The 27,656-nt window shown below is 37.9% G+C and overlaps 1 protein-coding gene across 1 annotated transcript; it reads left to right on the top strand.

Annotated features, from left to right (window-relative positions):
• Positions 1–27,656, top strand: LOC129743949 (uncharacterized). The gene is made up of 5 exons (XM_055736199.1): positions 1–2,105; positions 6,895–6,987; positions 7,663–7,823; positions 19,435–19,929; positions 25,086–27,656. Exons 1-5 carry the CDS (start codon positions 852–854, stop codon positions 25,246–25,248), a joined length of 2,166 nt encoding a protein of 721 aa, XP_055592174.1. The 5' UTR covers positions 1–851; the 3' UTR covers positions 25,249–27,656.

Genomic DNA, 27,656 nt, shown 5'->3' with positions numbered 1-27,656 from the left:
GTTGTTCATACAACATACAGCCGTACACGAGGGCAGAACACAATCCTGGCGCGAGGGTTTTACTCGGAGACTATACGTGCGGTAGAGTTTTTTTTCAACATCGAGGCGCTCATTAATTCCGCTGCTTCCTTCGACGGTCGTTTGGTGTAGTGTTGAAATCCTTGACACGGCGCGCGATTTCCATTTCCGTTCGTTGAATAGTTTTTTTCTCCGCTCGTTCGTTGCATTCGTCGTTGTTTTGATATCATATTGGATTAAAATATCACCCGGCTTACTACGCGGAGTGGGAGGCAGTTAATTAAAAATACACGTACGCCAATTTGCGTATTACGGTGCTACACAAGTGAGTTTTTTTTCGATTGCTCGCTGTACTTGGTGTCGGATTTGAGTCTTGGTGGGAGACTATCAGCGAGGTGCCTTTTGGAATACGAAGGCTACTGAGGTGAAGCTATTTTTGGTGCAGCAGCAGCAGAAGTAGAAGAATAATAACAACAGCAATACCACCAGAAGCAAGAAGAATATTGAAGAAAAAAGGGGCTTGTTAGCAAGATAAGCAAGGGAAAACGGTGTTTGGAAAGTGCAGTTTTTCCAACAGTTATGGTGAAGTTTTCATGACGAAGAGAGAATTATTTTGGGAGTTGTGGGGGTTTACTGTTGTGTTTATCATTCAGTTAAAATAGCTAGTGATGCTAATTTTTTGTGATGCCATGGAAAAAACTTCGGTGAAGAAGAAATGATATTGGATAGTGGAATATAAAAAAAAGTCCAAAAAATCGTGGAAAAACTAAGGGGAAAAGATTGTCGTTTTTTTATATTGTAGAAGAAAAAAAGCTAAAACTGAGTGAAGTAAAATGTCAGTTCCCATGGCAACGGTGAAGCAAGAACGGCACGACGATGCCGAAATCAACGAGTTGGCGGCCAAGATGATGGAGGCCCACAAGCAGCAGACGGCCAAGGCTGCTATGCAACAGCAACAACAAGTGGGTAGGCCTGTGATTGGTGGTGTTCCGGTGGCGGGTGTGACAGGTAACGGGGCAGCTGCTGGTCAAACGAATATTCTCAATTATCTGACCCGCAAACCTGGACAGCCGGTGCCGCAATCGATTGGTAACACGACAATTGCTCCGGTTGGCGCTACCGGAACCGCTCAAACAAATGGCAATTCCGCCAGTAAGACTGAAGATGCGAACGGCGAGAAGAAGGCTTGCGACGAGGAAAGCCAAAAGGGTCATTTTGGCTGGGAAACCTTTCCCGGCAAGATTCACATTCCGTACATCTTTCGACAATCGGAACGATACTGCGCTGTGCGTATGGTAGAAATGAAACTGCTCAATAAGTACTTAAACTATCTACACCAGGACATCTACAGTTGCACCTGCGTGAGGTCCTACTACATAACGGAAGCCGAGAGCAAACTGTTCAATGAAATCAACACCAAACATTGTGATTTCCAGTTTGGCCGGGAAATGTTTACGCTCAAAGATCTGGTTGTGCGGCTGTCCGATGCCTACAAATTCTATCAGTTCCTAGACGTCTGCTACAAGAAGCTTCTTATGGGCTGTAGTACACCGAACGACAAATGCGGCTTCATCCGCATCAACAAAGAGTCCGTAGTTCCTTACACCCTTCGAGACAACCAAAAAATGGTGCCACTGTTCTACTTCGAGGGAGAGACTGATAATCTTAAGTTAAAAGCCGATTACTTGTCCGGATGGGATTTGTCGTATCTGAAGTTTTGCTGCAAAGTTCAAGGCATCCGAAACGAACTTTTTGCCAGCGATTCTGTAGCCGTTATCAGCTTAACCGACATAAAGGGCTATTTTCCTCCGGGGACCGAGTTTGAAGACTACTGGCCTAGCAAGGTAGTAGACTCGCAGCTCCTTTCCGGACCCAAGTCAAACAATACCGTTCACTGGACCAGACAGCCAACCCAACCGCCACCCAAACAACCCACCATGATGAACAGCATGGCTGTGAAACAACAACAACAGCAGCAACCGCAAGTTCGCAAAACGGCCAACAACATGTACCAAACGTTGCAACAGCAGCAGCAAAACCTCCAGAAGAACAATACTCAAATGTCAAACATTTCGGCTGCAGTTCAGGTAGGTTTTGACTCCTTTTTGAATGCTTTGAATTGTTTATGCTTTTTCCTCGTAGGTATTTTATTCTTTGAAAAAAGCAAACATAGAATTAGAAATGTGTGAAATAATTAATAATCAATTATTAAATTTTTCAATTCTTTACTTATGTCAATGGGGGAATAAACAGCTTAAAGAAAAAAATATAAGCATCTGTCAAAAGATTGATGAAATATTATCTGCATCTCAATTCACACGTGTAAAACCATTATAAACACGTTGGCGACTTCAACTTTTGCTGTACTGACAAAGTAGGCTTGCATAACTTCTTAAGTAGGCCTTGCTTCTAAAACCTCCTACACTGAAAATCAAAAATACCCAGACTTGAGAACTGCCACCCCCCAAACCTAAGTTCGATATTGACAACTCAAGTTTGAGAAAAAATCACAGCTTGCCAATACGCCAAACTTGTCCTTCAAGCGGAGAACTGGTTTTTTGGGGGGATTTTGTTGCACGCGAATCTGATTCTATTACCTCCATCGTGGCAGATTTAGGTTTGGGGGGGGGGGGGGGGGGGGGTGGTGTTGTAAGTTCAAAGCGAAGAACTGTTTTTTTTTTTGGGGGATAACTTTTATTCCCGCTTCGTTCGCAGAACGTCTCGCTTATACGATGATGTAGCTGCCTCTCTCAACAAATCTTCGGTGGTCGAGCGGTTAGCATCCTGTGATGGTAATCGCAGTACCATAGCAGGTATGGGTGTGATTCCTGCACCTGCAGTATATTTTTTTTTATTTCCATTTTGTGCCGGTATCAGATTTTGGGGGATGAGTTTTCACTTAGGAGCTTATCTTTGGGCTAAGCCACCATAAGCCAAACCTGTAGGGAGGGAGTTTCATTCGGGTTGGCGGGGAAAGTTCTCAAGTTTGGGTATTTTCGAGGTTCAGTGTATTAAACATTGGTATGAACATGTGATCCGTTGATTTGTTACCAAATAAACAAATAAAACCTGAATTAAACATTTGAATTCCGAATTCTTAATCTGATCCTGAAATCTGGATTTGAAATCTTAATTCTGGATCTACAAACTGAAAATGAAATAGAAATCTTGAATATGAATCTGGAACCTACAAAAACATTAGAATCTGAAACATGTAGGTATCTTAATTTGACATCTGAATCAAAAATTCATTCAAAATAAATTTGAAATCTAAACTGAAATTTCGGTCTAAATCTAAAATTTTTATCTGAATCTGGATCTGGAATTGGAAATCCTAAATGTGTTCCAGAAAGCTTGACCTGAAAGTTGAAACCAAAATCTGAAAGCTAAGAAAGCCATATTTGAGATCCACATTAAGAAAAATATATGGCAACATCAATTGAACCACGTGTTAATTCAGCCATACACCATTAGTAGACTGAGTCGATTGGGGGTCATTTTTGAATTTCTCAAACCCTGGAGTTTTAAAAGCTTCTTTTTGGTTCAAAACTCATCAATGATTTTTTGTAGAATTTTTAGGTAACGTTTACATGAGTAAATTTAAATTTTTAGGTTTGTATGAGAAAATTAAATATTTTGTGCTAGAAAAATCATCATCATTTTTGTTTCGTCTGCAGAACCGATCCTGGTAATGGATTTTGTGCCAATTTATAAATTCTATAAATTTTCATCCTGCTGGATGATTCATCCCTAAGGTTGATCCTAACACTAAGGCTGATGTCATGCTGAAGCAACTAGCAACGCAACGCAACGCAACGTTCCAATAAGATTGCGTTGCAACGCATTGGTATGTCATGCTGGCGCGACCTGTGACTTTGAAATTCCCTACAAATCATCACTTCTCTACATCTGATAATGCTTTGAATCGTCTCCTTTTTTTCGGGAGCCATCAAAAACTCATCAAATCACGACCCGGATTGCAAGAATGCCAAAATTTGAACCGACAAAATTCCTTGTTTTTTTGCCGGAACTAAGAATTCATGAAAATTTTCTCGCCGATTAAGATATTTTTTAGTTTATTATCACAAGTTCGGACAGATCTTCGTACTATTGTGCTTAAAACCCGGAATCACTGCTTCAAATCGAGAAAAAACAATATTCCTATTGGATTTCCCACTAGTCGCGCTACAAAACACATTGGCATCAGATTGGTCGCGCTATACAAAGCGACCAGTATGACAGGTCTGCGCGATTTCCATGGAGATCAAATGAGAGCTGGTAATTAGTCGTGTGAACGTTGCGTTGTAGGTCGCGTTGCTAGTTGCTTCAGCATGACATCAGCCTAACAGGCATTGATTTTATTCTGAGCACGAGAAAGAGAGACTATCCAAATCTTACATCAGATGTTTTGTAGCTCTAATTTTGTTTTAATCAAACTCACAGGATTTGTCTTAAAGGGTGATACGGTCAAAATTTGGTCAATATCAACTTGACGTATTTCTTTCAATTTTGCATTTAAAAAACCTGAACGCCCCTTATTTTGAAGGTGTGTGTGTGTAGAATGTTGCTCCTATTTTGATTTTGGAATTCACTCTTCAGTTGTCAAAATGCCGTCCAAGGAAAAAGAGCAGCGTATCAAAATTTTTGCTCTCGCATCGCGAAAATCCGAGCTACTCGCACGCAAAGCTGGCAAAATCGCTAAAAGTTGCCAAATCAACCGTTACAAATGTAATTAAAGTGTTTGGGGAACGTTTGTCGAGAGCCAGGAAGTCTGGATCGGGGGGAAATCGAAAACCGGAAGCCGCTGAGACGACAAAGAGAGTTGCCGGTAGTTTCAAGCGAAACTCTAACCTCTCTCTCCGAGATGCCGCAAATAAGCTGGGTGTATCGTCTACAACCGTGCATCGAGCCAAAAACCGAGCCGGACTATCGACTTACAAGAAGGTAGTGACTCCAAATCGCGATGATAAACAAAATACGACGGCCAAAGCGCGATCCCGGAGGCTGTACACGACGATGATGACGAAGTTTGACTGCGTGGTAATGGACGACGAAACCTACGTCAAAGCCGACTACAAGCAGCTTCCGGGACAGGAGTTTTATACGGCAAAAGGAAGGGGAAAGGTGGCAGATATTGTCAAGCACATGAAACTGTCAAAGTTCGCGAAGAAATATCTGGTTTGGCAAGCCATCTGTACCTTTTTTTTTCTTTTACAAGATGGAAATTTGACTTCAAACCATAACAGCCGGGTGTTTGCTGCCGTGTGTGGGTTCGTCCCACTAAAACCACCTTGGGCTTCGTGTGCCAGATGTGCCCCTTGGTTTCACCCTATGATACTACATCAAGGGGTAGGCTGTGCTCATGCACTTATACATCTCACCCTTTTCCTCTTTCTCAATTTTTCCTCAATTTCTCCTTGATCATCGTTCTGCTTTATCCTTTTTCCTCCTTCTCCTTTTCCTCTACATGTGGCTTGAAAAGCAGCATTTTCATAGCTTCCGGGACTGTCAACCAAGAAGTTTACGTGAAAGAGTGTTTGGATAAACGTCTGCTGCATTTCCTGAAGAAACACGGTTGTTCCGTACTGTTTTGGCCGGATTTGGCATCTTGCCATTACGGTAAAAAGGCCATGGAGTGGTACGCCGACAACAACGTGCAGGTGGTTCCCAAGGACAAGAACCCTCCCAACATGCCAGAGCTCCGCCCAATTGAGAAATACTAGGCTATTGTCAAGCGGAACCTAAAGAAGACCAAAAAAACTACTAAGGACGAGCAGCAGTTCAAGGCAAACTGGCTTTCTGCGGCGAAGTAGGTGGACAAGGTAGTTGTACAAAATCTGATGGCAGGGGTTAAGCGTAAGGCCAGGCAATTCGGATTTGGAAAAGCGGAAGCCTAACTGAATATTTTTCCTGAATTTTATACTAAATAAACTTGAATAAGAAATTTAATTTGATTGTTTTAGACAAACGATTTCACCGATTTACACGCATTTTCCCTTGACCATATCACCCTTTAATATTGACGCTGACTGATCAAAACATTATGTCAGTTCAAACCACACATCAGAGACATGACCTTGTTCATTTATTCATGCCTCTGATGGGTGGCATGAAATTTTTACTGAACCAGCTTTAAATAATGTATGCAAATCATCCAAGCTTTGGTCTATTGAAGTAATTATTAGCAGCAAAACTCTGTATTGTTGAATCAACCTCACGTGATGATTCATTTATCTTAGATTTTGATGCTGAAGCTAAAGATCCTACAGGTTTTAAAATTGCTATGTAGTCGAATAAGTAATTTATGAAATTTCAAATCCTATAAGAGTATCATTGCAAATCTGTAGTGCAAATGTTTTATCAATGAAAACTATAGAAAAGACTTTATTTATTTAATTGGATTTATTGATTCCGACGTATGATTCTTGACTGCATGCATTCGATATTTCCTTTTGACGATGATTTCAAGTCCTCATGGTTTAATACGGCGTTTTTCCTATAACATGATTGTTGTCTTCTAATGGTTTAAAGGAACTTATAAATCCAAATCGGGTTTGTGACGATATATTAAAACACGCTTGTTGAGTCTAATAAAATTTCGATATCCCTTATCGCATCCCTTTCATCACCAACACCAACCCCCTGTAAGAGTATCGATAAAAATCCTCTACACAGTCATACACAATGTTAAACCATGGTTAGTTCCAACATGTTTAGTTTTTACTGTCTTCCTCTTCCAGATAGAATAAAATCAAAATCCTAATTTAAATCGTTTTTTCTCCTTTCTTTTATTTCCATTTTATCCGCGTTCAATTCGTTCTACTAAATAACTGTACGGCTCCTTTCGCTGAACAACAACAACAACGACCACCACAGGCCCTCACCAACAACTGGAATATGTCGAACCACGCGAATCTGCTCTCGGCCGCCCAGCAGGAACAGTTACTGAGGCTAACGCAGGCCCAGCAGGTAAATACTTACTATGCTTTTACTTTGTTCCTTCGTTCAGCCGGATTCCCAAAAGGCTCCCAGCTCCAGCAAAGCTTAAGGAGGTTTCTTACTTTTTCTTCTGTTATTGTGGGGGAATTATTCACCGGTAGAAATAACATTAATTTAAGCCGCTTTTCATTTCTAATTTGCTTTGTGAGACGAAAGCAAACTTTAATCTTGGGAGATTACATTTTTGTTACCCGAAGCAGGTGTGTCAAACTATGACGCAGGTAAATATTCAATGAAGAGAATTTTACAATTTTTGCCAAATTTATGTTATGTTTGAATGTTACATTTTATAAAACATCAATCATAGGAGTGTGGACAATGCTTTTAAAACGAGAAGCTTTTTGCTAGTTTGGGAAATTAAGTCAAAATTTCATCGGAAACGTGACTTATAACTGGAGTGATTCAAATGTTAAGACACTCAATATCAAAATTTCTTATCTAAACGCGGCATATAGGTATGCAACACGCTATTATTTGTTTAAAGCTGTGTAAGCGAAGCAATAAATACCTTAGCTTTTACCTGGTAAGCACATTTCTCAGAAAGACACCTTCCCTTTTCGTTACCGAAATTGTTCACTCCAGAAAGTATAAACAATAACATGAGTCACTCACGCGCCGCATCGTTTTCGTTTCCGATATTTGCAGGCTGCTCAGGCGCAGGCACAGATCCGGAACATGCAAAACATGCACTCGATGCAGTACAACTCATACATGAACCCAACGATGTCGATGACTTCCCGGACAAATCAAAACCAGGCCGTGCCTCCGCCACTGGTGCGATCTTCGCAATCTCAGGCTGCCCATCTGTAAGTATCTTTTTCGAAAGGTGATTCGGTGAATCATTTTTTTTTTTGGTAGAACTTGTTACGATTACTCCTGCACCCACATATTTAGATCATACTAGTTGTAGAGCACAGTATCTTTTGTTTCAAAATGACTTTCCAATACTTTAAACTCTTCAGTAGAATAAGGCTCTCTTTTGTTTGTGTTTTTAATGCTTACTTGAATGTAAAACCTAGAATGTAGTATTTTTTTTCAAATTAAATTATCTGTCTCATATATTTGGATTTCTTAACATTCGGTGACGTAAAATATTTTCCGCTCGATGTGTTAGTCGAAGTAGCTTCAGCCAGAAACACTCGCTTTTTTCAAGAAGGGAGTTGTAGCCGTTTCACACCCACGATATCCGCCCAACTAAGCAGTGTCGCCATCATTCAAACCCACAAACAACCATCTGTCGCATAAGTTTCGTAGCTCGGTGACGATGACAGGACAAGACAGAGAGCAAAAAAAAAAATCAGTGAGATTGGTTTAGGTTGACTTGTCGACGTCTAATGTTTGAGCCTTATTGTGGCGTCTTCTTTTTGCCTAGGAAGGAAATTTTCCAGAGAGCGCGATCGGGAAGGACGACGGACAAATAGGACAGACAAAACTCAGATTGTTGATTCGGCTGAATATCAGCGGCAGCTGCCCTCGAGATGATTGAGCAGATGTTTGGTCTGGAAATAAAGCTGAAAATTTAATATTGAGGGTATCTGAGAATTAGCTGAGCTATTTCTGCGTACTTTCAACACCACCTTTTGCCATATTTGTTTACGAAGTAAATATAATAGGACTAAAAATTAGTGAGAATAGCCATACCATTAAAATGTTCTCATCAAAATTTGATTGTACTTATTTTTTTTTGTATATTTGCTAAGGCAGTTAGGCAGGATGTGGAACTGACAGGATAAAATGTAAAAAGTTTTAAAAAAATACAAGTTGAAAATTTTTGAACGTTTTGAAAATTTTTTATATTGATTTATCAATTTACTAGCGAAACAGGTATAAAGTCCGTTTCGCTTGTAAATTCGAAAATATGTATTTATATATTCACGAACATAAGACAAGGATTTTAATCTCAACAATAAAGATTTAATAGGTGACTCCTTTACCCGGTGGCTCAAAATTTAAAATAAACGATCGATTGGCGCTCCCAAACCCCACTGTTTCCCAATCAATAATTTTCAATTTTTCAAAAATATTAATACAGGTTACTCGATACGAATCTTAAGTTCCGTCTCTCAAAATTCTCTTCATTTAACTTACAGTTTCATACAAAATTGACGTATGCTATAGCCAAATTCTTCTTTTGTCGTTTTTTTAATCAGAATCCGAAACCCCTTAGCTACTGAGTAAAAATGTTGTTGATAGTTTTGACATTTTGTTATATCTTCACGAGACCGCATTGAGCTGTAAGTATGTAGGAAGGATATGCTACATTAAAAAAAAGTTGCTTTAAAGTTCCTTAATGTTGTGACCAACATTCGACATTTTCATATCAATCAACAACCCGTTGAGTTTTAGTCAGTGCATAATGAAGTGGCGTTTCAAGTTTCAACTAAAGTCGATCATTCCCCTATCAGTCAAGAAGCATTCAGCTGTTCAAGACTGGCTGCTAGATATAGTTTACGTGTTATTATTATATTATTTCATAAGTAGCAGACAGAACACGATCTATTTACACTTCCCCCACACATACAAGCACACATTCATTCACATACTTCAATTGAAATGAAAAAAAAAAAAAAAAAACTCGACGTCGTAATGACCTTCGGCTAACCTTTTGTGTATGTATGTACATCACCAAGCTGCTGTTGCTGCACACATCTCCCTCAATGTCGGTGCATTTTTAAGCTGTTGCATTCGGTACCCCTCTACACCTTAGCAGTTTCTATCTCGTCACTGCAGCACTACTGGTCTAAGGTGAAATCAGCTCGCTAACAGGTATCTATACTCCTCCAGGGTGTCTCGCACCATTTTTCTCACATGGAAGAGCTCCTCTACCCTTGGTTTTGTAAACACACCGACTGACTATACCTATGCCTTGGATGAATCGAGTTCGTTATATTATTTAAAGTAGGTAAATAACGATTATAACGTAGGAAGAAAAAAAAGTGCCAAATCCGGTGGTCGTTGTGGTATGCATGATTGGGAAAATTAGTGCTTAGAGCTTACTGGAAAGGGATTGTTTTATTTTGGCGGTGCAATATTCTGTTGTAATAACCAACCTTGCGTGTGACAGATATTTTACAAGCCTCCGCAATCAAGCTTACCTACACCAGTTACTTGAGAACAGAGCACACTCTTTGGTTGCCATTCCTATTACTTTCAAACAATCTGTAAATGTGATGTCTGAAATTATTATCATTTTTCATATTGATTATTTGAAAAGTAGTAGAATCTGATAAAATAATATTTAAGGGAGGGAGGGGGAGGGGGGTTGTCTAACGGGTAAAAAAAACACCATTTTCACGATTTTTTTCTAGAGCTATCGTTCAAACAAATGTATTCAAATTTTTTGCATTATACAAAGCATTGTTAAAAGAACATTTAGTAATTTTTTCGTAGTAAAATATTGAAAAATGAACCGGTGACGGAGCACTTTCGAGGATGCCTTTTAGAAAACAGGATTTGCGGTGGACATTATATCTCAGCACAGAATCATCTGAAGTTCCAAAATTAGAGCAAAACATTTTTAATAGATGTTTTTCTGGACCCCAACGTTTTTATTGAACTTAGAAAAAATTTATGAAATTTTTGTGGCTGTTTGAAGTAAAAACTACGATTTTTCACGAAAAAAACCGCCATTTTTTATCTGTAAAATCTCCCCAAAGTAAAAAAAAAGAAAAGAAAAACGTTGGGGTCTGGTATTTTATATGTAGAAAATATGTTCCAAATTTGAAAAGAATCGGATAAGTTGTTTTTAAATGACGATGTCCACGGACTTTAAAAATGTGCTTTCGAGAAAACCGTGTTTGAAGTTTCTGCTCTTGCTTTCTTGCAGTATTAGATAGGAGGAGATAAAGGCCTATAATTTCTACAGTTTTGCTTCAATTGACTCAAAAATTTGACACAACATTCTTGAAATGTTTTACAATAGAAAATAAAAAATAGAAAAAATCGATTTTTTGAAAGTGTTAGACCCTACCCCCCCTTAAATTCTGCTTTGAATTGAGATAACTCATTGATTTTAAAACAGTTTCCGTGTCTTTTTTTAGGTTTACCAGTGATAATTGACTGGTTTGTCTCAAATTTTTTTTTTCTTATTTTCAGTTCCCCTACCATTTTTCTACATTGCCCATTTCTACATCAAATCATAGTTCAGATTGCGATAACGTCGAAATTGCAACGAATATGTTCATTCCTTTTTTTTTAGTAGAATTTTCTCAAGGATTGAAAAATTAATAAGTTTATTATCAGAAAATCGAACGACGGATCTTCGAACTATTGTGTTTAATACCCGAAATAACTGGTTAAAAACGAGAAAGAAACAATATTCGTAATGGAATCCTACATGTCGCACTTCAAAACATCTCGGCATCAGCTTGTCTGCACTTTCAAAAGCGCTCAGTATTTCAAGTTTGCGCGTTTTCAATGTAGACATCCAATGTCGATATTCCGTTTTCAAATTTTAAATACGTTAGAAAACATATGGGTGATGATCTCTGTGATTCCAAATACTATTGATGGAATCTTGATCTGTTTTTTTTTCTTATTTAAGATGAAGGACACCTTCAAAAAATTACCATTATTGATATCAAGGCTTGAAGAAGTTTAGATAAGGTTTACCATTTCGAAATTCAGAATTTATCTATCGATAGTTCAGATTCAAACTTTCGTATTCGTATTCCAAAATATTCCTGAAAATGACCAAAATGTTTGAAAGGTTTATTTTTAACCAAGTTCGGATTCGAGTTCTTCTTCTTCTTCTTGTGACACCGCCATGGCCAAAACTTGTATGCATCCTGGGCAATGAAAAATTCACGTTCTTCATTTTTTTTTAACATAGCATCTCATACATAGAACATACTTATACGGCCAGGCCAACCATGTGATGTAAAACGCAAAAGATACGGGAACAAGCGATAGATGAAGCTTAGAATTTCCTGCCAAACGCTTCTTATGATTATGTAGGGTTTAAATATTTTCAAACTATGAATGAACGAAAAATTGAACGATTTTATATAAAACCAATTCAAGGGATCTAACACGATTTTGTCAATTTTCCACTTGACTCGCTGCATCTTATAACATGGAACAAACTCACCCATGAAAACACATTCGTCAGATTTTCAGGAATTAGTTTCAGTAAGTCCAAATCTTCCATCTCGGGGCAACTGAGGTCGTTTCTTTGGCAATTCTAATCCAATCTTACAAAGCTTATTTTATTTTTTTGCTTTCCATGCTTCTAAAACACCGTAATCTTTATAATACTTCAAAACTTTCATATTGGTTTTTAAATTTTAAATTTTTCGGAGCTTTTGTCAAGTTTAGATTCGAATTCATAGCTTTAGTATTTAATCAAAGTTAAAATGCAAAACACGATTCATCTTTCAGGGTGGCCACCCATCCGGGAAAAGCAGGAAAAAGACGAGATTTGAAATCTAACGGGAAAAAAGCGGGAAAAAACCGGGATTTTTTTTCGAAAGGTCGGGAATTTTCGGCTCAGTGAAAGTCTGTTCAATGAAGTTTAGTCAAAATAGGTCGAAACACGTGGAAATTGACAGTTGATCACCAGTCTCTTTCCAATTGACTTCGACCGATCTCCACCAGGTCGAAACGAATCCTCCTACTGAGCTGGCTCGGTTTCGACCAGTTTGAACCTGCTTCACTGAACAACGACCCGACTAGTTTCGACCAAAACATTGGCTCACTGAACAAATACCAGTTGACAGAAACCATGTTGAAACCCGAGCAGACTTTGATGCCTGAATCGATAGCAAACAGTAACCAAAATAAGCTATCAAGGCCAAAATGATAGCATTTTTTATAACAAATTTAGGCATAACTGAGGTTTCACATTTACTTTTATTGATGGCAAGCTGAGCAAATCAATGCAGTGATTTTTAAAAATGGTTTTGAATTATCTTTCATTGAGTTCATTAAGGCTGGAACAAATAACAATTTCTTCTTTTGTCACCTCCCCCCCCCCCCCCCCCCCCCCTTCGAAATTTCCAAAAAACCCGAAGGGGGGGATAAATGAAGTTTGAAATATTTTATGTAATTTTCGACAAAATATTCAAATATACGAAAGATTACAAGAACAAAATACAAATATTGGAAGATGGAAGTTTTTTCACCTTTTGTATTCTTGATTGTATTGAATTGTTCGATAAAAAATTACTTGATTTATAGGTTTTGTGCGATGATATAATATGCAATTTAGTTGCATACTAGCTTTCGTGCAATTTATTCCAATTTATTTGTTTTTCGCATTATTTTTTATTGTCCCCTCCTTGCGATGTTCCAACTCCGAGTGACAAAAGAAGAATTTTAAATTTGTTCCGGCCTAATTGAAAATTTTATACCGTCGTGCATTTTCTTTACGAATATCTGAGAAAATAGACCTTTAAAACCTGAATAAAGATTTAAGTGAAAGGAATTTAAAAAAAATCCAAATGCTGCGCCTTTTTTTTTTATTTCTGATGTGAATTCATACGTTAAAATTAGACAGTTTTCGATTGAATCCACATCTCAAAAACTAAAATTTACTCAAGCTCAACATCTATCTCATAACTGGAATTATTATACATTAATTCAGAATTGATGATGTTCGTATCTGCATCAGCAGCTAATTTTTTTTCATCAGAAAAAACACGTTATGCTGAAACGAGATTTGCAAAAAAACAGAAATTAAAAAAAAAAAAACAAATTTATACTGGGGAAGTTATGTTGAAGATTCTGACAAAAATATCGACTTAATATGGTGAAAAAATATGTATAGTCGTAGACCGTGAAAAGAAAGATATGAATTCAGTTATTCATCCTAACTCGGTTAATTGATTTTCTGAAAATCTTTTTTATTTTTTTTTTTTTTTGATAAATTGAACATGACATTTTTTTTGACGTGACTTATTTTCAACTGTTTTCAATTGAGCTTGCGGTACCCTTATCAATATTCAAAACGAATCGTAACCATATTTCAAGTTTTCATTTGATTGGAAAAATAAAAAAAAATCTTTGTTTATGTTATACGTACTAACACACTACAAATTGTCAAAAACTATCAAAACATAAGTTTAAAAAATCAAGCATCAAATTTCTGATAAACGACATAACTTCGAAGTACTTACTTATTTGGTTTCAAAAATATTTCCTTCTAATCCAGGTCAATTTAAACTTTTGAGAATCGGGAATATTCCCATGGGGAATAAGTGCCGGATACAAAAAAATTAAATAAGATGCCACCATTTTAACGCACAGAAATCGCAGTTGTAATCATCGCGCATGATTATGTTTCAAATTTCAAAATTCAGAAGAAAGATTTATACAGTAAAAATCAATATTTCAACTTGAAATTTTAAAAGTATTGTAAACATGGAAACTAATCAAAACTATAATTTATCTCATGCAAATATTAAAAATAAAGCATTGTGTCTTATAATAGGCGGAAATACACCATCTTGAAAGGTTGAAAAAGAGGTAACAATTTCCGGTAAAGGTTACGAAAACTGGAATTATTTTCTCCTCATTTTTGGTCAAAATAACTGATAAACATATTTATCTGCGCATTTCGATACAGGAAAAACCATAGAATCTCAATCGGGGAAACCGGGAAAAAAACGGGAATTTGAAAATGGAATTTCGCTGGCCACCCTGCTTGTCGCTTCTAGAGCGTTTATCTCTAAAAAGCATGGGTTCCTGTAAAATTTGGAATAAAGCACGTCGAAACAACCTTAACCTTAACCATTCCATACTTTTATCCACACGATCGGGACAATTCATGACAATTCTTGGAAAAATTTGTGTAAAAGGGCAAATCTGAGCAAAATTAAGGCCAAAACATGCAAAAGGAAAGTGAAAGATAAAAACTTGAAATTTAAAGTTTTCATTGAATCACAGCAGCAGTATTAAAATCGTATCTAAGGATTAAACATTAATTTAAGTTAATTTTAAAATTGTTTCAAAATTGTTTTTATTAACACAAAATCTTGAAATTTTCAAAGAGAAATTTGAGTTTTTTATTTCATCTAGCAAATAATTCTTATAAAGCCGGGCCAATCCGGAAAGTTTTTAACAATAACTGGGCATTCCGGCCAGATTTGACTTATTTCGAATACTTCATTGGATTTATGGTCAAGCCTGGATATTTCAAGAAAATCTGGAATAAACGATAATCAAAGTATAAAGCTATACGTGTCAGCATTCCCTGTACGATCTACAGTGAAAGAAACACGGATACACCTTAAATGTTTGACTCAAACCATAAGTTTTTGATGATTGTGTAGCATTTTCAATATTACTTTTGAATATTTTATAAATTATGCGAAATCATTTGAAAAAATTGACAAGTCTGTAATTGTATAAATTTGATAAATAAATATTCGGCCTATTCGGCGCATTCGACCGAATACTTATCTCAACTATTCGGTGAGCCGAATATTCGGTGTAATGGTCTTTATTAGTGACATTTACCATCCTTAAGGTATTCGTGTCGTCAAGTCCTTCTACTAATAATTTTTTAATTATTCTTCAAAAGTTTTGTGGAAAGCGAAAAACGAGATGTCTCGTATTTAAATCGAAATGTGTGACGACTTATAATTCTGATTCTCTATTCAAATTTCAATATCCGAATTTTTCATAAGAATTCAAATTTGGCACGCAATTAAGACTGACGTTGTAAATAAAGCAAGAATAAATATCAAATTCGAGCAACATTTTTCAACATTTTTCCAATTAAAAAAACAAATTATTTTCTCCATTATCAGGGTATAATGGCCACCGAAGAACGCTTATTGAGCCATATAAAACAGCTATAATTTGTGAGTTATTTCATTGTTTGGTGTTCGGACACTAAAAAAGTCTATTTCCTAACTAAAACTTGAAAAAGTAGGCACTGTAGGGGCATAATGAAACTATTAATCGGGGCACGATTAGAGCTTTCTGGCATAGAATCTAACAGCGAATCCAACTATGAAGTCAACTGAATTATAGAGCTATAGCAGGAATCAAAATCGAGTCTTTTGATTACCTTTCCGACACCTAACCAACAGACTAAATTGTCAGATGTAAACTAGTTAAGCTGTGGCTCTATAATTCAATTGACTTCATCGAGTTGAATTCGCTACTAGATGCTATGGCAGAAAATGCTTATCGTGCCCCGATCAATTGTGCCCTATACGCCCCAAGTCAACAAGTTAAAGTAAAAACGGGTTTCAAAATTGATAATTGAAAAATCAAAAATGTAATGATGGCGAAAATTCAGGAACAATGTGTACATCATGTTGCAGTGCGTATCTTATAGATTAAGATTCATAAGAGCTTATTTTCCGGTGCTTAAAAATTATAATTTTTTCGTCACTTGAGAACCTTGAGATTTTTTTTTAAATATTTCTGTAAAGATGATAAGCAGAATTCTATTTTGCTGAAAAATTAATACTATAAGAACTACAAAACTGTTTCTCATCAAATTTTATCTGAGAAAATACGTACTTTCGTGGAAAAGAGGAGTGCTTACTATACTTCGGGTACTCGTTATGCTCTTATCTCCAATACATGTTTTACAATCGTTTGCAGTAAATAACTCAATTTTGTTTATCTTGGTTCATACTACCTAATCAAAACGAACTCTAGAATTGTCTGGTTGATTTCTCGTATTCAACTTTAATATATTCAACTGTGATTTATTTTTTGCAGTAAATCAAATGCATATTATGTTCAACTACGTTTAGCTTATAGATTTTGTTTTATATGGATTTTTAAACAATCATACATGGAGTAAATATCACATTTTTGGATCTAATTTTTGGGTATACACATTAAAAAAAACTATAAATTTGTGAAGAATCATCCAATGAGACGAAAATCCCCGAAAACGTTTTTTGTGGACCGCTAATCGATTGGAGTTAAAATAAAATGTGGTTAATGATGATGAATAATGAATTTTTACAACAAACGTTAAATCGAGTATCCGGAATCCTGTATTTCCTATATATTATATGTTCGGAAGTACTAGACCGTTTTGCGAGAAAAATGGTATGAGGAGGATATTTGGAAAGGGGAATATTATTAGCATAGTTTGAACCCCGGAACAGGATACAATTTATTTGCATAAGTAACTCGAGAACTAATCAAGCAAATGGAACCAAATTTGACATGAGAAGTGAGATGAGTGGAGGGGTGAAAAAAGAGCTCCGTTACAAATATAATCAAGCGTATGCATAGAAATTTCGTATGTGTGGAGAATTGAAGTTCGAGATACGTTTTTTATAATAGTTCTACAACCCTCCTCGTCCTTCTGGCGGAAAGGAGGAATCTCATATGAGAACATACTAAAAGTGATTTCCTTACAAATAAAGGCGCACAATAAAAAAATGACTCCAAATGCACATAGGAGAGTTATGGAAATAACGACACCACACATTAATTAAACGGCAATCATCGGTGACCTCATTCTAAAGTAATTCCAGACGGTAATTTCCAGAACACTTTAATGACTCATCAGTGGAGACTGGAAATAGAAAAAAAAAATACAGACAAAATAAGGTAGCATGTCGTCGTCCCTTCTATTATTGTGATGTGCGAGACCGACTTCATAATGATGCTGATTCACGGAAATTCGTGACAAGTGTCTCAATGCGTAATGGGAATTCCCGATACATATCAGTAGCGAGTGGCCTTATCCTGATTAGAGTAGGTCAAAGCGGTCCCGGTCCCGGGCCCAGGTAAATGTTTGTTCCTGCCTGCCCGGACGGGGTCGGCTCCAAGGACTTCCACCTTCCCTGATTGGGTCGAGATAGGTCAGCAGCGAGGCACGCTCATGACGATGATGGTTTCAAGTTGGTTGTGCTGTTTTATCTGTTTTGGGGCTTGCATGTTGTGCGTGGTTTGCGGAGGTAGTACTAAACTGATGCTGCAAAATAGACGTGAAGTTTTCCCCGGAATGGCGAAGGCAAACCGAGCCGAGCACCACGAGGTCTTGTGAATAGAGTTTAATAGTGGTGCTGGTTTTTCTCTGTAGTTTTCTTTCTGGGTGCTGGCGGGTTGGGTGACTTGGAAGGGTTGATTTGGGTAGGGTTCGCAGAGAAAATCGATACCTGGTTTCTATGGTGACGGCAAGAATTTGTTGGTGTGAAATCGTTGCCGCTCAACAGCTAACTTTGCCAGTTGTAGTAGGCGATGAAGGTTTTCGATGTGGTTTAAATTTTTTACCCAATATTGTATCATTGTTTTGGTGTTTTCACATTTTGTATTGTTTTTGTTTCTCCAGCTTGGTTTAGTTTTTCTCAAACGTATTTTGTACTGCTATGTTACAGGTTGTTATAATCATATGCATGCTTTTAAAAGTTCAACATCTCGACATCAAGCTTTTGCTGAGCCCTAAATAAAATTTGAATGATGTTTATTTTATGCTATTCAGTAATGCTTGCTACTGCCGTGTTGTTTATTAATTGCGTGTCGATTTCCCCAAATAATTCAAAAAGCAACAAATCTCGTTTACGTCTAACACTCAAAGCGTTGAAGTACGAACCACCTGATTGCAATGTAAGCTTCCTAATAAAATAACATCTGAGAGAAAGCAAGAGAGAGCTTTAAAATCCTTATCCGGCGAACTATAACTAATAATTCAGCGTTCCTCATAGGATCATACCCACGTTCAGAAAAAAAACTAGTATTTCATAAAATAAATCAATCACACGCACTGGCCAAAAACCGATAAACGCCTTCAAATGTTTCTAGGTCCAGTGGTTCATCGTCAATACGCTCCAACAACAGTAGTACCAATCCTTCCTTTCCTAACCTCAGTCCCGAACTGTCCATCTTTGCCACTTCCCGGAGCCCCAATGGCACTGTCAATATGTCACACCTGACTCAGATGCAAATTAACCAACTCACTGCTAAAAATAGCAACATCACCATTACACCAGCGAAAAATATTTCCAATAAAATGCCAGCTTCAACAACCGGCACTAGTAGCAGTAATATTAGTAGTAGTGGTAGCACCAAACCAAGCTCACCGGTGGCCTATCCGAAAAATCCGGTCTCAATAACGGCCGTTCCGATAGTATCGCCCACTAGGGCATCCCCGAAAGGGGCCCAGGCCAAACAGCCACCGCCGGCACTGATTCCGGTTAGTCCGGGAAGTGCGGCCGTATCAAGTACGAGCACCACAAACAGTGCCCTGCTGGCTACTCAGATGGAACTATTTCTTAGTAATGCCGTGGCAGCCGCCTACGGTGCCATCGTACCAAATCCTATGGCCTATCCTTTTCCTACCTCGATCTTTAACAACTCCCCTTCTTCCTCTACCATTCCTTCCACGCCCTCTTCCGTAGCAAGTAGCAAATCTATTGTAGACAATACCAGATATAAGAGCGTAATTACCTCACGAGCAGCACTGGATGTAATCGATATATCTTCCCCTCCTCCACCAAGGTCTAACATGGCAGGAGCAGCATCAGCGGCCAGTTTATCACAACAGCAACAACAGCAGCAGCAACAGAAACGCATGATGAATGCAGCAGCCGCGGCTGCAATGAGCAATGGCCGATCGAACGCCACGATCACATCATCCAGCGGCTATCGGTCGAATACGGCCGCTGCTCTCCAACAGCAACTTCAGCAGCAGCAGCAAGCCGTTGCGGCGGCTCAAGCAGCACAGGCCCTCGGTGATGCCGGAGGCACCCGGCACGGCAATGTCATTATGCTGCCCGAAATGAGCATAGTCGGAACACCCTACAAACCGTACGAGGTGGTGAAGAAGCCGATCGAGAACAAAACCATCTACTGCATCAACAAGACGCCCTACCGGAACAACGAGTACTTGATGACAATTCAGGACCTCAAGGATGTGTTCTTCCCCTACATCAGTCTGGACGTCTGCCGGAGGGTTCTGAATGCTTTGGATATCAATCTATTCATCGGAAATAGGTGAGTCTTTTGAAGATGTTACCGTTTTGGACCTTGTTTTTGTTGATTTGAATCTTGAAATAAAACAAGATTTTTTTTTCAAATATTTGTCTCATTAGTCATTGAACTTCAATTGGATGTCTTGCGACGAACAGGAGCTGATAAGCATTTGGATTCGTTTTGTCAAATCATCAAGATAACGTTTACGAAACAAACACACTTTAATGAATCTTGTGAACCGCAGCTATGAAAAGCGGACTTCTTGTGGAGAGATTAAAAATATTTGGGATTGGTAATAAATGATACCTGCCCTGAAAGTCACGTGACGTGACTGGTGAAATTTCACGTCTTCGTCTTGATTTCAGGTAGATTCAGATAAGCTCCGAAGACCGATCGTAGCTCATCCAATATTTCTAGCTTGGAAGGGTTATTGGAGGCAGCGCTGCGAGGTGAAATTTGGTCAGTCACGTCACATGACTCACTGTAGAAGCCCCAACATTCAATTTAGCTTTTTTTTATAAACCAAACCAAACGATAGACTATTGAAGGTTTTTCAATTTGTCAACTGATAAGTAACAGAATTAAGCTGTCCTTTTTTTAAATTTACATTTGTGACAATTTGTTTTATACCTATTTCTGGGAAACTGGGCGTCTTCCACTAAAATGTATGCGGAGGAGCTTCAGGAGCTTTTTGTTTCTGGTTCTAATGGCGTCTTTCTCTCTGAAAGATGGAGCTGATCAAGAACCATTTGCAGAAATTTAAAAACGTGAAGGTTATCTATTTTTTCAATGTTAACAAACTTTTTTAAGAAATTCAAATGTTTCTACTTTGATTCTCGGATCATTTGCCTTCGTTTTTGTATCAAACGAGGAGGTAAGAAGAGTTGTGAAATATGCGAAAGTCTCACGCACGGTAGTTGAAATCTATAAAAAGTTATCAAAAAGTCAGATTTTTTTTTAAATAATTCAATTATTTAATCTCATCGCAGCTTTGCACTGTAACCATAGACTGTTCCAGAAATTATAAGCACATTCTCAAAATAATAAAAAAAAAAAACGTTGTTTTAATAAATTTTATTTGGCAAACTGTATCATTATTTGTGTCCTACCCAACACTGTACTCTTATGTGATGAAAATCTTTAATCACAAGCCAGACTTCGCACTTTTCCTCGAACATGGCTCATAAGCTTCTGCACAGTTGCATTACCCACCATTTTCCCCACTTTGTTACTATATTTCGAAATCAAAACTTTATTCATTAATTGACCATATTGGAGAGAATGTTACAGCGAGATCATTCGCTTTTTAAATTAAATACTTCACCCGTAAATATACCATTGATTGCTGACATATACTGGTAAACATTGATTACATAAAAAAGATACCATCGTTTTATATTATAAAGCTAATAACAATAATTTGGGCTTACTTGCTAACAAACAGGAACGACTCCATACGATGTGATCACGGGGCCCCGGATTCTTTCTGGATCTCGTGCATTACCGGCGCATCCACATGCACGCGAATCATTCGTTTTCTCCACTAAATTTCTGCTGCTCAATTAGATTTCCGTCAAGCCACCCTAGTTCTCAACGTCATCTATTCCAATGTAAACAATCCGGTGCATACAGCTGATTGCATCGGAAATTTCTGTAGTGGTGCAGTGGTGGTGATACAATATTCACCGTGACATCGCCTAACACTCACACATTATAGCATGCAACACTTATCGTGAACCGAATTTAGCTCTCACACACACTGAGCTCATGAATCATACAGCCTTTTGCTGAATTCAGAATGGCCGTGGCCCACTTTCTACCCTTTTCCCAACACTCGATCTATGCGGCACGATAGGACACTGGCTCAATATCGGGATACTCTTTGCTGCGAAAGATCACTACTATGCGCAATTCGGATTCACTAAACATCCACGACCGCGAAACAGGAACTTTCCTGGCGACGCCGACACCGATCCGAGCCACCTTCCGCAGTTGGCAATAAGTTCGAACTGGTTGCTGCCGTGGCGAGAGGAATCACACACACTACGTTGGCCGACGGGAGCTATTAAGAGGCACTCAATTCTATACAGATACTTTGACGAGGTTCATGCGCACGTGGATAGATGGTGAACGATGTGTGACATCACCAACACATTTGGTTTATCGGGTTGGCTTTGAGTGCGTCAATTTAAAGGGCCCTAAAAATTAGTTAGGACTTTAATTGAAGTGCAGTTTTATCTTGTGAGATGAATAAGCGTACCTCCAGGAGAGCCCTTCTTCCACTTAAGCTGCACTTTCTAAGGTTCCAATCTCGGCCGATCTTCAGGTTCACCTTTGTCTGGTTTCTGAAGATACATATATGAGTCAACTAAGTATCATTCAAACGTTACATTCCTGGGGTTTTACCTGTTTAGAGGCCTGTCTGAGCTGGTGTTATGGCAAGTTGCTTTGGCGCGGGACGGTGTCGCTACTTGGCTGTTACTAAAGGAAGAGTGTATGCTTTAGCACGTGTGAGGATACATTTTTAGAGATCATTTACCAGTACGAGGGTGCAAGAATCCGTTCTACGGTGACACGGTTCATATAACGGTGACACGGCTGCCTTCTAGCTACTTGATCTTGGGTCGGATGATGTGGTTATCTATAATTGTCAATTATTTGGTGGTAGTGCGTGAAACATGACTTGGCATTTTGTTTGCATTACCTTCAGGCCCTTTTCGAGATTATCAGCCAGCCTGTACGCTGTACGATGCCCTTTTCCTGTGCACTGAGCTGAAATGTAATTAGCCTTTTGAGTATTCCGTTCGCTTTCACGGAGTATTCCTTTACCTGGCCACAATTTGATCACTTTACTTTGCACTTGTGAATTGGCTCATGCACTTTCGGGGTTTCATCTGATAATGATGGCTTTCGATAAAACGGAAGTTAGATGGTGGCGATTAGCTTGTGTCATGACGGCTGACAGGGGTCGTTAAATGACAGAGTCTTGTTTGTTTTCCAGTTCAGGCTTTTTCAGAATACAGTGGGAACTCTGTTTATCCGAGATTTGGTTGTGCTCAACTCACGGCTTTCATATTTATTACTTAATAATGTTCACAAACAAATAGCTACAGTAATAACTTTTGGCCAATCCTTTTCAAATTTTCCGATATCATCTGCTGGTTTTATGTATTTTCATAGCTTTTTTGCCACAAAACAGACGTTTTGGCTTTTGTACCACCCTAGTGTGTTTTTGGGGGTAATGACATGATGCCAAATCAGGCCAAAATATGACGGGGCCATCATGCTGCTTGATCATCGCAAATAAACGCTTCTTGAGGCATTTCTTGATATAATTCTGGGTGTTTTTCAGTGAAAATGGCCTTTTCCGTTTCGGGGATATCCGTGTCCATGATAATGCACCCAGAACTTTGGCAAATAATCGAATCATTCAGTTTCCGGGCTCTTGGTTTGATAGAAGCAGCTTGATTTGAGTTATTTTTAGTTTTTTCTTGAGCCCAGGTCGCTCTTTAGCACGGATCACGTTAGACGTCGAGGTCCCGACTTTTCTCGCCACATCCCAAACGGAAGCCGATGGTTTCTGTTTGTAGGCATCCCTGACCTTTTGTCGATAGCAGAACTTACAGGACCAGACTTTCGACCACTCCTCCGGTCATCTTCAAATGTACAATGTTCACCATATTTTTTAATAGCTGTCCATAGCGTCGTCTTTGGCCAGTTTTCTCAGTGAGATTCCAATCACAGTACATCACTTGTGCACGATACTTATTCTCTTCTCCGGAGTATCACGCATTTTGAAATGTTATCACAAACTAAATGTTTTTTTTTATGTTATCACGTAAAGAAATGTATAAACAAAAGGACGCAGCCAGTGGAATTCGAAAAAAAAATCGATTCGAAATGACCGTTAACATTAGCTGTGCTTATAATTTCTGGAACAGTCTATACATTACAAATATCGGTATTAAATTTAATTTCTTCTGAATATAGTTCATTGCGAAAATCTTGCGTTTATACACACATAATTGGGGTACAAGTTTTGAAAAAGTCCACAAAATATTGAAATTGACCAAAAGTTTGAAAAACAGCTTAGTTTCTACCTTATCAAATTTGTCAAAAATTCAGTGTTTCGTATTTTATCGAAGAATAATCGAACGATGTCAAATTTATTCAACTTTTCAATCTACTTTTCAAAGTTTCTCTACTGAAACTGAAACAGTTTAGATGGTTGATTGGTTGTAAGTTAGGATTTTACATCACTTTTTCACATTTTTTGTGATCATGATCTTAGAAAAATACAAGAAAATATCCATATGTGCAACATTCAGATCCTAACTTAAGCTTAATTATGCATTAGAGGGAATTTTGATAGTTCATTTTCAGCATATTCCTGGAGTATATTGTTTTGACAAAAATACCTTTGACGTAAAAAATAAATCCTTTTTTTCAGACTTCTTTTTATTATTAAAGATAAAAGATAACTTACATTTAAAATAACAAAGGTTTTCCTCTTTTCTATCTAAAATTTTCTATTTTCTATTTCTATAAATAAAATTCATGACTAAAACAATAAATAAAGAAAAATGACAAAAACTACAGCAATGACAAAAAGGACAAAACTAACAAGTTTTTTTGTGGTTTTAAAAACTTTTGTCATAATTTTTTTTTCATTTTTGTCAATTAATCGTCTTTGTTATTATGTTTTTTTTTTATATTTTGTTTTTGTGTTTTGTAATTTTTATCTTTTTTTGTTTTTGTGGTTTAATAATTGTATGAAGTTTTTTGTTATTTATGTCTTTATTCATATTCACTTTTCTTTGTTGATTTATAACGTTTGTTATTTTACTATTTTTTTCATTTTGTTTTAATTTCTAAAGTTTTTAGAAAAACACTTGTGAAAATTAAGTTTTGATGTTTGTCAAACAACTTATTTGAAATTGTAGAGTCCTTTGATAGACCAAAAGTTGATTTTCTGAAACTTATGTCAGATCTTGAAGTTTTATACATTTTTAAGTGATTGGCACTCTGCCCAACCAATTTAAAAATCCAAATTCTCATTGATGATTTTCTACCATTCTCTTTAATCATTTATTTTATCATTTAAAAAAAACGGTCCAAACCAATCCTGACATTTTATCTATCGACATATTGGTTAACGATGTTTTCCCCTCTTCCAGCTTACAATATCAAGCGCTCATGGAGGCTGGACGATCGAACGTGGACAAGATGCCGCTGGTGCAGGTGGTGGATGTGATGCAGTTCATGCCCCAGCTACAGTACATGGTCCGGGGTCAGATAGGCCAGGAAACACCGGCCAACAAGCGGGCCCGTATCAGCTAGGAATTGGGGTGGGGGGTACAGCAACCGTGCCCTCAGAGCACAGTAGTCCCCGATAGCAGTATCAACAACAGCAGCAACAGCAGTCTAATTACGAGCAGCACTAGCAGCAGCATCCATCACAATCAACATCATCACTCTGGCAGTGTGAGCGCTTCGTGGAGTTTGACGCCGACTCCTCCATCGACAAGCAACGGTAGCACTGGCAGCAGCAGTGCGACCAAAAAATCTTCTTCATCATCGTCAAACGCCGGCAGTGCGTTTGGATCAGCGGCCATTGTCAGCAGTAGCAGTAACATTGGCGTTGCCAGTGGCTTTTCATCGCCAACGAACCTCCTAAATTTTGACAAGAAATCATTATCGTCTTGTCGTTACCAACAAGAGAAAGCAGACTTCTTCCAAGATGCTTCTAGTCGAATGCTTGCCCAGACACCGTCTTCTATGTATGCTTTCCAAGAATCGGCACTGGCTGTAGCTGCCGCAGCAGCAGCTGCCCAACAACAGCAACAGCAGCAACAAGCCGTCGCCGCAGCCGCTGCAGCCCAACAAGCGGCTGTCGCAGCAGCTGCTGCCCAACAACTCACTGCTGCCAGCAATGCTGCTAGCATATTTGCGCCACATTTCGCACCCGGATCGTATGGAACCAATCCGATGCAGGTCGGGTCTTACGATAACACTGCCGCAACTGCTGCTCGTTCCTGTGCTCTTCCATCACCTACTATCTATCCGCCAACCCCCCCACCATCAGCACCCTGGATACATCCCTGGTACAGTGGCGACACATTTTAGTCATATAACTTGCCGTTAGCGGCATAAGCAGTATTGATGAAACCCCATTTCGTTTTATCCTTTCAACTCATTTCTTCGTTATAGAATAACTAATCGAAAAAAACACATCATTGAAATATACCACTAACTTCCCAGAAAAATAGCCAATTTCCGTGAGTGAATGTCCAAATATTGAGTTGTCGATACCACCGCAACCTTTCAAACAAATAAATAGTATTCTGAGAAAACTCAGCTCGATCTAATCTTAGGGAAGAAGTAAATTGCAAAAATTCAAAACTAAAATTTTAATCATATGAAATGATTGTAAAACCAAAAACACAGAACAAAAAAGTAGCTTTAGGAAACTTCGATCATTCTTAAGACCAAACTCATTTTCAATAAACTTTCAATTACTGCTTTCAAATCCCCATTCCTCATTAGAATCTCCTATTACTATTAAACAAAAAAAAACGAAACAAAAAATAAATTGAATATTCCTTTTTCCATCCTTTCCAACCCCCCAAGTCACAGAAAAAAAAATCAAAATCGCTACAAAAAAAAAATTCACATCCAGTCAAAGCATCATGATAAATTATTGAGATATTGAAATCTAAAGTTACTACTATTCGTATTTTAAATCAAATGTAACACTCAGTGTTTGCCAGCTCCTTATAAATAATACAACTTGTGGCGAGTTGTAAATAAGACGATAAACTATGCTATTCTCACAAGATTAAGAGGGGCAATGAATCATCCACACATACAAATACATAAACAAATCATAAAGCGTTGCTGTCGTAGATCAATGGCTTATTAGGGTGTGCGTGCATACAATTGCGCAAGGAACCGCGAATCCTTGGAAAACAAATCTCGCGTTCAAAAACGATAATTGAGCAAAACTAGGCGCATAAGTAGGAAAGATTAACTTAATCGATGCAGTGCGAGATTTAAAAACGAATATGGAAAAAGAACTGAATATAAAACTTAAAGGAAAATGCAATGGACACGCGTGTCGTTTCTAAGTTCAATAAAGCGGCATTCGTCCAACTATGCCGAGATCAAGAACCGATTATCGTTAGGATTTCTACGTAAAAACGCTAAAAAGCGACTGGAAAACTTTTGTTTCCTATTAATATCCCATTCTATGAGGATTCTAGTATGTATACAATAATAACAGTTAACTAAGTTATTCAGTAAGATTTTGTTTTCTTTTTAAGTAGGAACCAATGAATGTAAGAGACAATTTTGTACATGTTGATCTATTGCGTTTGTCCACGTGCGCATAAAAGTGAATATAATTTGACAGATAGGTTATCGAAAAAGAGAAATTGATGGAGCAGATTTTAGACTATTATTTTGTTATATTCATTGAGGTTTTAAAACTACGTTCACCTCACTATTTATGGTTTATGTTTTATTTATTTCACTGCACCACGCGTGCACTGCTTTTTGGTTGCTCTAATAAGCTTTGTACTCAAGTCGATGCGTACACCACATAGATGGAAAAGAAGAGAGATAAACAAAAGGTACTTGTTTATATTAAATATGTCCCAACTATTAAATGACTATCCAAAAATAAAACATCGATTCTATTGTCAGTGTGCTATCATGTTCTTCTGATAGTAGAATCCAGTGAATTAAAA

The sequence above is a fragment of the Uranotaenia lowii genome, chromosome 2 (assembly GCF_029784155.1).
Source record: "Uranotaenia lowii strain MFRU-FL chromosome 2, ASM2978415v1, whole genome shotgun sequence".
Taxonomy (NCBI): Eukaryota; Metazoa; Arthropoda; class Insecta; order Diptera; family Culicidae; genus Uranotaenia; species Uranotaenia lowii.
The sequence above is the reverse complement of the archived record's forward strand: the minus strand, read 5'-3'. Positions and strand labels throughout refer to the sequence as shown.